This window comes from Choloepus didactylus (genome assembly GCF_015220235.1).
Source record: "Choloepus didactylus isolate mChoDid1 chromosome 23 unlocalized genomic scaffold, mChoDid1.pri SUPER_23_unloc2, whole genome shotgun sequence".
Classification (NCBI taxonomy): domain Eukaryota; kingdom Metazoa; phylum Chordata; class Mammalia; order Pilosa; family Megalonychidae; genus Choloepus; species Choloepus didactylus.
In genome coordinates this window covers 545,655-557,126 of record NW_023637596.1, presented here as the reverse complement: position 1 = coordinate 557,126, position 11,472 = coordinate 545,655, and the positions used below count along the sequence as shown (strand labels likewise).

The following is an 11,472-nucleotide window of genomic DNA, read 5'->3' as shown; positions in this document are numbered from 1 at the left end:
GTTTCTAGGCATCTGATTTTCTTGATTAGTTTATTCTGGACCTTGTTTTCTATCTTTTACCTAGGGGTTTCTTGTTGGTTGACTTTGTTCTCTAGCCTCTGTTATTCAGTTCAACTTATTCTAGACCTCTTATTTAGGTTCTATTTAGTAGATCAGAATTTTTCACCTCTTGTTTTTTCTGTTTCTTGCCCTGCCTCTATGTAGCCTTTTTGCGAAAGGGTCTCCTCAGATATGGTTGACCCCAGTCAGATTTTCCCAATCTAGAGAGACCTAGGTCTCATTGGGAGGGTATGGAGTTTTCCTGAGAATGAGACCCTTCTATGAGGCCTTTAGAATCAGTGCTTTTCCTCTCCTGTCCAGCAGGTGGCACTTGCCAACCCATAGCTCCCCAACCAGTGTAAGGAGGCATGGAGGCTTTAGTTCTCCTGGTGACTCTGATCCTGTCAGGGGTGTGGCTGACTGAAGCCCGCATCTGAATTCCAGCCCCTGGGGTCTGAGTTCCCAGAAGGAGGACTGCCAGTTGAGCTGGACCTCCCTCTACTCTCTCAATTCTAGGAACTCCAGTTGTCTCTCAGGGGCACTATTCCCTTCTCCCCTCTCCACTTTGGGCATCCCGGGCTAGATTCCTTGGTCAGCCTGAGTTGCCAACTAAAAATGGGGGTGGAGCCCTTCTTTGGAAGTGAATCCAGAACTCAAGGATGCTGTGTGTAAGAAAGGAATAAGTTTCGTTTTCACATAGAGACAGCATGGAATAAGGGAAATGGAGGCAAAACCAGTTTAAACAAGCCCCAGACAAAGAGAAGAGAGAATCTGCCTGATGTAAAGAGACATGAGGTAGTATCAGAGGTGGGAACTCACAGCAAAAAAATAAAAATTTGGGGGGGGATTGGCTAATCAGTTCAAAATCTCAATAATGAGCTAGTTGGCTCTCTGGGATTGGCTGTACAAATTAAAATCTCAAAAGATGAATTAGTTAGTGTTCTCAGATAGGCTGTAACCTCTGTAGTACCCAGTCAATGGGGAAACAGGGGAGGGACTTGCGAATTAGGAGTAGGAGATTTAAACATCGCCATTCTCTTCCTCTGGCGCGCCAGCCTTCCGTGTGTTTGGCTGGACGCCCCATCTTGCAAGATCGTAAATAAATTCTTTTCTCCTCCAGAATCGAGAGAGCGTTTATTCCCTTACAGGAACCGCTTTATTTCTGACACTGTGGGTACTCTGTCTCCCCGCCAAGCCCAGCCTAGTCCCTCAACCTGGGCTTTCCGATAGAAAATAACCACATGTTACTTTTAGATTAAAAAAATAGAAAAGGAAAACAAGAAAAAGAAAAAAGAAGAAAAAAGGAGTCCCTTTTAAAAGTCTTTCCCCAGCCTGGAATTTTTATCAATGTCAGAATCAAGCATTTAAAGATGTACTTTGGGCTATTGTCTGATAATTACTCTCCAACAGCTTCAATTCCACCCCTGCTGGGGGATATTGAAATGCAGAAAGATAAGGAATAAGTGAGAAGCCAGAAGGGACAAAATGTAGGGGGAAAAATGGCTTTTTTGGAGTCTGAGAATGGGTGCCCACTTTTATGTGCCTCCCCTTCTCGTAGCCCAGCCCTTCTTTAGCACCCCCAGCTCCCAAAACTAGTTAATTAATTTGTTAATTAATTCTGCAGTTGAGGCTGGGTTGAGTCCCCCTTCTTGCCCTCAGCAGATTGCTGTTTTTGGGGTTTTTTTTCCCCCTTTTAGGGAGCCAGCAGCAAGACAGTCTGTGAGGTCTGGGTAGGGAGGGGCGCCAGACCCCTGGTTCAGGGAACTTACAATGTTCCCTGCTATCTCAGTTTTTCCTCCAATTCTATACTTGTGAACGATGTGTGACTGGTTACTGGAGAGCCCAAAAATGAAAATATGTTTCATATAGTTCTTGGATACTTGCCAGCTGTTCTAGGGGAGAGATGAAATTCTGCACCTCACCACTGGGTCATCTTGCCCCGCCCACCAAGATTTCAGTTCTTGACTGCCAAAGATATGCAACTTCTGCCTGAAATATTGAATGTATGGAGACATTACTGCTGCAAACATCTAAACACATTAGGAGTGTGGCTGCCTAGGAGAGGGCGTAGGGCTTAGCCGAGGTGTCAGAGCCTGTCACACTGGTTGGTGAGAGAGAACCATCCCCTGCAGGATAGCCCTCAACCATGAAGTTAGAAAAGCATATTCAAGAAGGAATCATTGTCTGAGTTTGGCCCCAAACTACTAAATTCCAGGTAGTCTTGCTTGATGCAAGATAAGAAAAGTGATCCAGCTAAAGGAATATATTAAAGTTGAACTGGGATGCATTTTAAGAATGACAGAAAACTCCTGGGACACCACATCAAAATAAAAACATTCAATTTTTGTTAGAAAACTGCAGGTTTTCAACTACTTTGGATTATCTTAATCCATAAAATTTTGTCATTCACTATACTGGGTAATCATGACATTCTATTTTAGTGTATTTTGTTAGAAAGTATTATAGTATATTTCTGTTTGATTAGTAAAGAATGAACAATTAAAAGAAACAATGTATATTATAATCTCATTGTATGAAGATTTTATTTTCCTATTCTATTGTACATTGAAAATTTCTTACCCTGTTAAAAACAGAAAAAAAAACATTTAAAGAAATTGATTGGCTATAGATGTGAGGGTCTATTTCTGAACTCTCAATTCAGTTCTATTGGTCTGTATATCTAAATATCAATCCTTGTGCCAGTACCATGGTGTTTTGGCCACTGTAGCTTTGTAATAAGCTTTAAAGTCAGGAAGGGTGAGTATTCCAAATTTGTTTTGTTTTTCAAATGTTTTTGGCTATTCAGGATCACTTACACTCCCAAATAAATTTGTAACTGGCTTTTCCATTTCTGCAAAGCTGCCTATTGGAAATTTGATTGGCATTGAATGAAATCTGTAAGTTATTTTGAGTAGAACTGACATCTTAGTCTTTCAATCCATGAACATAGAATGTCCATTCATTTATTTCAGTCTTCTTTGATTTCTTTTAGCAATGTTTTGTATTTTCTATGTAAAAGTCCTTTACATTCTTGGTTAAATTTATTTCTAGATATTTGATTCTTTTAGTTGCTATTGTAAATGGAATTTTTTCTTGATTTTCTCCTTAGATTGCTCATTACTGTGTATAGAGACAGTACTGATTTTTGCATCTTAATCTTGTACCCCACTACTTTAATGAATTCATTTATTACTCTAGTAGCTTTGTAGTAGTGTTTAGGACTTTCTAAATATAGGATCATATTATCTGCAAATAGTGAAAGTTTTACTTCATCCTTTCCAGTTTGGATGCCTTTTATTTCTTTTTCTTGCCTAACTGATCTGGCTAGAACTTCCAATACAATGTTGAATAACAGTGGTGACAGTGGGCATCGTTGTCTTGTTCCAGATCTTAGAGGGAAAGCTTTCAGTCTTTCTCTACTGGGTATGATGCTAGCTGTTGGTTTTTCATACATGTCCTTTATCATGTTGAGGATGTTTCTCTCTATTTTTATTTTTCTAAGTGTTTTTTATCAAGAAAGGATGCTAGATTTTGCCAAATGCCTCTTCTTTGTGAATTGGGATGATCATGTGTTTTTCCCCCTTTGTTTTGTTAATCTGCCATATTACATTAATTGATACTCTTAAGTTGAACCACCCTTGTCTACTTGGTATAAAACCCACTTGTTCATGCTGTATTATTCTTGTAATGCTGTTCGATTCAATATGCATGTATTTTGCTGAGGATTTTTGCTGGATTCAATTTGCAAGTATTTTATATCTATATTCATAAGAGAAATTGGTCTGTACTTTTTTTTTCTTGAAGTATCTTTATCTGGCTTTGATATTGGGGTGAATGTTGCTGGGGAGTTCAGCATGATTAAGCATATTGAACTGTGCTCTACATCACCAGTGACAGAAAAGTACAAGATGTTAAAAGGACCAGGTCTCACTCCTACACCCACCAGAAGGGAAACATGATGAGGTTAACAACACCAAGGTTGATGAATGTGGATGACCTGGAGCTGTCATATGTAGATGTGGGATGCAAAATGTTTCAGGCACTTGGATAAACAGTTTTCCAGTGTGGATTATACTTATGTGTATCTATACCCCAGTAATCCTACTCTTGCCACATATACCCAATAGATACAAATGTGACATGAATGCTTATGTCCACCTCAAGTATTGTACAGAAGCATTCACAGCAGCATCTTTCCAAGTAGCTACCATGGAAAATAACAGTGTAGAAAGAACAAACATACTGTGCTATATCCTTACAATGCTATAGGCTGACACAGCAATGCAATCCAGAGATCTGGACTATCTGCACATCTCATGGAACACCCCACTTTTCCATTATATTGATGACATCATGTTGAGTGGGCAAGATGAGAAAGACATGGCCAGTACTCTGGTGGTTATCAGTGTAGTGACTCTGGCATGTCACTTGATGTCTCCAAATTTCAGTGGCCTGAACCATAAAATACAGTCACAGCCCATGTGCTGCCCACCCTGCAGGACTGATGTAACCAGAGAACATGGTAGCAGATCTTCTCCATGAGCTGTAAAGGATCACACTCATGTAAAGGCTAAAAGTCAGCATCCATACCCAGATCCTAGAGCCATCACAATTCCTTCTCCAGAGGTGATCACTACCACATGTCTTGCTTATTCTTCCAGACATTTAACAATTGAACACTTGTAGATATTTATGAGATACCATCTCATAACATAATAGTAATAAGCAGATGCTCTTAGGATTTCCACATCCCAGAACAGGCAACAGAGCACACAGGGGTGACATAATGTTTCCAGGCTCCTGTGGCCTCTGAGTGAGATTTGAACTCGGTCCATCAGGCACCAGCCCCCCTGCTCTCGGTCATTGTGCTGTGCTGCCATCCTATATTGTCTCATCTGAATAAAGGTATCTGCCCACACATCTCTCTGTTGAGTGTTTTAAATGCACACAAAACTACAAGATCTTCCTAAAATCTGACTTCAAGTGAGGCGGGTTATCTAGGTGCTGGTGAATATGGTAGTCAAAAGTTTGAACTGTGAATAAATTATTAAAATTTTCCTATAGTCATCTGCCTGCAAGATGTTAACAGCTCTCTCTATTATGAATGCATTTCCCAGGTTCTCTTCGCAAGAAGAGAAAACAAAGAGTTGTTCCTCGGTCAAGAAAATCTGCTGCTTGACACCAGCATTGGTCCTGTAGCCTCAATATGGGCAGCCAGCCAAAGAACAGGGTGTGCTGTCAGATATCCCTGCCCAATTGCTCCAGGGAAGGTACTCTGGAAATGCAATCATAACGTCAATTCAAAAATGATGATTGCAGTTTATTCAGTGTCCCATATTTAGGAGAAAACTCTAAAAAAAAGAAAAAAAAAAACTAAGTCACATTTATTTTTAATATGAGAAGCTTATAATTTACTAATTCAGTCAGTAATCTTACAACCACAGAATTCAAGATGCATTTACAACTCAATTTTGTTCACATTTAATGTAGACAACATCTCAAGCTAATGTCTATTAGCTAGTGTAGCCATTTGTTGGGCATTAAGAGAAACAGATCTCTTCCCTAACAGTACCCACAGATTTTTCTTAAATTAATAGACTTTTATTTTTCAGAAAGTTTTAGATTAACATAAAAATTGAGCAGATAGTAAAGAAGTTCCAATATACCCTAGCTGCCACATCTGTACCCTGCTCCCCCAACAATTCTCCTATTATTAACATCTTGCATTAGTATGGTACATTTGTTACAATTAATGAACCAATGCTGAAACATTATTCTTAACTAAAGTCCATAGTTTACATTAAAGTGAACTCTTAGCATTGTACAGTTATATGCATTTTGGCAAATGCATGATTCCCTATTCCACCATTACAGTACTTAATGCTTGAATTGTGTCCCCCAAAAATAGAAGGGGGAAAACATGATTATCTCAATGGGCATAGAAAGGGCATTTGAAAAATTCATTTTCTTGATTAAGCAAAATTTAATTTCTTGATTAAAGCACTCAGAAACCTAGGAATAGGAGGGAACCTCCTTAGCATGATAAAGGATGTTTATGAAAAACCCACAATTCACATCAAACTCAATGGTGAAAGATTGAAAGCTTTCCCCCTAAGATCATGAATAAAACAAGGATGCCTGCTTTCATCACTGCTATTTAATACTGTACTAGCAGTTCTAGTCAGAGCAATTAGCAAAAAATAAATAAATAAAAGGTATCCAAACTGGAAAATAAGAAAACTAGCTCTATTTGTAGGATCATGATCTTATATAGAGAAACAACTAGAGCTAATAAACAAATTCAGCAAAGTTGCTGCTTATTTTTAAATGATAGGAGAACAGTATTTTCAAATTTTCTATAATTATCTTTATGACAGAGGACTGGTGAATAAATACAATAAACTCTTTTGCCTAGAACTGAATTCTTAATCAAGTGCAAAATCATCCTATACAATAGATGATATATGCAGTGCCAACATATAAGGACGCATGGAGGCTAAAATGATCTTAGAAGTTACTGGCAATTTATCTGAGCTTCAAAATGGTCAAGAGGAGTGATGGGACTCTGTCATTGAATCCTACGATGTGTTATATTACCACTTATAGGCTAAGTCACCTTGCTGTAGGTTGTCTTTAGCCATAAAGCCAAGGACTCTGTATTTCATTTCTTTGCTGATCCTCTCCTTTACCACGCTTCTTCCACCAAGGAGGTGGCTCAGCAGCAGTTCACTCCATTCTTGTTAACCAACCATGTCTGTTCACTCAAATCCCTAGTCCAAGTCATACAAAGTTCCCTAAGCAAAGCGTGATAACACTCCAATGTGATGACAGTTACTCTGTGTCCTCTAGCTTCCCAGGAGGACCTGCTGGAGATGCTTCCAAGTGACAGGGCAGACAAGAAGGCTCCATTGAAGACCATGGTAAGGTTGGCTTTGCTTGTCATCAATTTTTCCTTCCTTTCATTGATCATGGTTTCCCATCTGATTTTCTAAAGGCACCAAGGTAGCAAAAAACCTGTGCAAACACTACACAGCGTGATCTGGGTGGCATGATCTCATAGTGTTGTCTTTTCTGTAATTGCAGGTGGCCCATAAAACAAGCAGACATGGTATGTATTCTGGAATCACTCATTTGTTGAGGGAAAATTTAGATGATTAGAAAGCCATGGATTTCTTATGGGATTTACTATGAAGCAGGTGCCAGTTTGGATATATTATGTCCCCCAAGGAAAAGCCATGATCTTTTAATCCAATCTTGTGGGATTTTGGAATTAGGTTGTTTCTATGGAGATGTGACCCACCCAACTGTGAGTGACACCTTTGGTTAGGGTGTTACCTCTGACTGAATGTTTCCATGGAGGGGTGGCCCCGCCCATCCAGCGTGTGTCTTGATTAGTTCACTGGAGTCTTATAAAAGAGCTCACAAACAGAAGGACCTCAGAGCAGCTTAGAGAGACTTTTGAAGATGGCCATTGAAAGCTGACACTGACATTTTGGAGAATGACATTTTGAAATGCAACCTGGGAGCAAGCAGATGCCAGCCATGTGCCTTCCCAGCTAACAAAGGTTTTCCAGATGCCAATGGCCTTTCTCCAGTGAAGGTACCCTATTGTTGATGCATTACCTTGTGCACTTTGTGGCCTTAAGACTGTAACTTTGTAACCAAATAAACCTCCTTTGTAAAAGCCAATCCATTTCTGGTGTTTTGCAAAACAGCAGCATCAGCAAACCGGAACAGAGCATTACCCTGATTCCAGCATTCATGTGTGAACTAGAATAGAGGGTATGGTAAAAGAAACTCTTTCCAGGTAAAATATTTACCATATTTCCACTATCCTTGGATCAGCTCTTTACTTTTTGGGTGTTATGGACTAGTGAGCATGGTGGTTGGGAATTATCTATGTGTGAGCCTATGTAGTGTTGTAATTTTGGATGTGCATGTGTTAGTGTGTTTTCCCCTTGACCTATGTCACAGTAGCACAGCACAATTGTCAGTGTCCACAATCCCAGTAAAAAATCTTTGTGCCCTGTACCAATAAAGATGGCAGAATGAGAAACTTCAGGGCTCCATCCTCCCACAGAAGCTGTCAACAACCAGCAAGAACTGGCAGAAACATCTTTACCAAAGCTCTAGGAATTAAAGGACTGCAGGAAGAGGGAGAGCACCAAATCAAGAAAAAGGCTACTTAAAATTGGTATAATCTCATGGTGCTTTGACTGGCCCCTCTACTATTCCTCACTGGCTTAGCACAGAGACACCCCTAGTTCACAGTGTGACTCTCTGATCCCCATTCTAGAGAGAGCAGAGTAACCCTTGTGCACATACAGGGGGCATGTATGTCTGGCCCAATCTGTCTGGTGGTGGCCTGGGGGATTAGCTGTACCTAAACTTGTCCCATGTGTGGAAGGCTGCTCACAGAGCTCACCTACAGAATCTTTTGCCCCAGGGATTGCTGGTTGTAGTACATACAATGCAGTGCAAGGGACCATGAAGAAACTGTTTCCTAGAGAAGAGGGACATTTGTATCTGCGTAAATAGGGGAGTTCCTAGGGCCAAACACACATTTCCAACGCAAGATCATATGCAGAAAGGACAAGGGAGGCCCCTATGCTTTAGCTTCCAGCTAGTCCCTAAATTCATTGTATGGACAATCTCTGAAGGAGAGCACTCATGCAAGTCAAGTGCACTGACTGAGAAAAGTGTTTTCTTTTTATACTTTTTAAATTTTTGTTTGAAAGATCCTGGCTTTCAAAAAAAACTCTGTCATAATACTAGCTGGATATAAGCCTAATGAACAGATGCCTCTGAGTTTAAATTCCATCAATAACACTTTAAAATATCAAATGTCCAGACTTTGAAAAGAATGACAAAACATACAAAGAAACAGAAAGTGATGAACCAGGCAAAAAGGAGATTAATGCGTTAAACACTAGACAAAAACTTTAAGAAGGGATCCTAAATATGCTCAAAGAGCTCAAAGAAAATATGGAAAAAGAACTAAAGGAAATCAGGACAATGATAAATGAACATAAAGAGATTATCAATAGAGAGATAGGAATTATGAAAGGAAATGAAACAGAACCGAAGACCACAGTAAAGAAAATTCTCTAAAGAGGTTTGACAGCAGATTGCAACTGGCAGAAGAATCAGTGAACTTGAGGATAAGACAATTGAAATCACCCAGTCTGAGGAGACAGAAAGTTAGCATCTATCCTCCCCTGTCCTGGAGCCACCCAAATACCTTCTCTGGTGGTGGCCACTGCCACGTTTTTTGCTTATTCTCTCAGACATTTAATAATTGAGCACTTATAGAATATTTAAAATACTGTCTCATAATATAATAGCAGTAAGTAGGTGCTCTTAATATTTCCACATCACAGAACAGGCAACTGAGCACACAGGGGTGGCATAAATTTGCCAGGCTCTTCTGGCCTCTAAGGGGGATTTGAACTCAGTCCATCAGGCACCAGCCCCCATTTCTCAGTCACTGTGTGTGCCCCTTCCTATATTGTCTCATCTAAATAAAAGTATCTGCTCAGGTGTTTGTTGAGTCACTTTGTTTTGTTTTTTGTCTGTGTGTGTTTTTTTTTAAATCATCATAAGCCTTATGACCCCCAAATTTACAAACATGTAAATGATAGATAATAGTCTATCTCCTCCACTTAAATCCTTATGAATTGGCAAAAGCATCAGGAACAGCCACACATAATTCAGAGGCTCTACAATTTTGTGTGGTTTTGAATAGCAGTTTAAGACAAACCCTGAATTACAACCTTGTCTGATTTAGATAGCAAAGAATTTAAAGTAAAATTTAACTTGCTACTCTATCATGTCACACAGACTTTTAAAAATATCCAACCTTATAGATTATCTACCAAATGTGAAAAGTGTTCAGCATCTTTTATTTGGCATTAGACATAAACCATACCAAAACACCTTCTGTTAATTAAAAGGCAACATTTCAGATAAAGGAAGACCAAAAAGATAGAGTGAACATAGCTACATTATTTTCATAGCTACCTTTAAACAGGCTGATGAACACTAACTGAAACCCAGGTGGGTCTTGATCTGTTCTATGAGACAGTGAAGGGATTTCCCAAGTATTTAAATATATTCATAAAACCAGTTATATAAATCTAAATATAAAACTAATTTATAGGTTGTGAGTTGACATTCACCATCTTTGTGAAAAGTTAAGACATTACTAATTCAATCCAGTCTCAAGTCCAATTATATCTTAGAAATGGAAATAGTGATAGTGCTTGCCAAACAAGAATTACTGTTAAAATTCAAAAAGCTTGATCATATTTGTTTATCTATAAGCCAATCTGATTTAACTCAGGACTGTCCACAAAAATATCCTATCAGCCATTCATGACTGAATTCTGGTGTATGAGATTAATATAAATATGGTACATGTAAAAAAGTCACAAGACATCTCTGTTTTATAATAAATACTGCAATGGCCAGCTATTACTTCTTAGAAACTTTTTTGAGATAAGCTACCAAGTCTGCCCTTTCTGTCTTCTTCTTAATGCCAGCAAAAATCATTTTTGTTCCAGGGATGTACTTCTTGGGATTCTCCAAATACTCAATCAGTGTCTCCCCTTCCCAAGTGTTGCCTTTTTTCTTGTGGGTGTCTATGTAAGAAAATCCAGGGGCCTGACCTGTCTTCTGCCAAAAAAGACCATGCAGATTTGGCCCAGTCTTGTGCTTGCTTCCCTTTTCCATGGTGTGGCACTGGACACACTTCTGAACAAAAATCTTCTTGCCCTTCTCAACATGACCCATTATGAATTTGCTCTCTCGCACAAGACATGAAAGTCCCTGCTCAGAAGCTGGATGTCTCGCTCTCTAAGTGTGTTTAGTTTTTAAAGTGCAAACAAAACTATAAGATCTTCTTAAAGACTGCTTTGAATGAGATGGGTCACCTAGGAGCTGGTGCATAAGGGGATCAAAACATTGAACTGTGAATAACATTTTAATTTTCCTGTGATTGTCTGCCAGCAAGACGTCAACAGCTTTCTCTATTATGAATTTATTTCCCAGGTTCGTTTCCCAAGATTAGAAAGCATAGAATTATTCCTTGGTTGAGAAAATCTGTCCGCCACCTGCATTGGGCCAGTAGCATCAATATGGGCATTCAGCCAAAGAAGATGGTGCATTGTCAGATACAACCGACCAATTGCTCCACGGAAGGTGGTCTGCAAGTGCATTCATTATGTGGATTCAACAATAATGACTGTGCTTTATTCAGTATCCCACATTTAGGAGAAAACTATAAAAAGACTAAGCTATATTCCTGTTTTTTATGTGAAACTTTAATTTACTAATTTAATCAGTAGTGCTATAACTACAGAATTACAGATGCATTTACAACTCAAGTTTAGTTTACATTTAATGGTGGAAAACATGTCAAGCAAATTATTAGCT

The 11,472-nt window shown here is 39.1% G+C and overlaps 1 protein-coding gene across 1 annotated transcript; it reads right to left on the bottom strand.

The window, feature by feature from the left end:
* Window positions 1–10,512: 10,512 nt before the first annotated feature.
* On the bottom strand, window positions 10,513–10,830 carry LOC119525006 (cytochrome c-like). The gene has a single exon (XM_037823704.1). It carries the CDS (start codon window positions 10,828–10,830, stop codon window positions 10,513–10,515), a length of 318 nt encoding a protein of 105 aa, XP_037679632.1.
* Window positions 10,831–11,472: the final 642 nt, after the last annotated feature.

Coding starts and splice junctions, on each gene's coding strand:
- LOC119525006 (XM_037823704.1), bottom strand. CDS start 10,830: ATGGGTCATGTTGAGAAGGGCAAGAAGATTTTTGTTCAGAAGTGTGTC.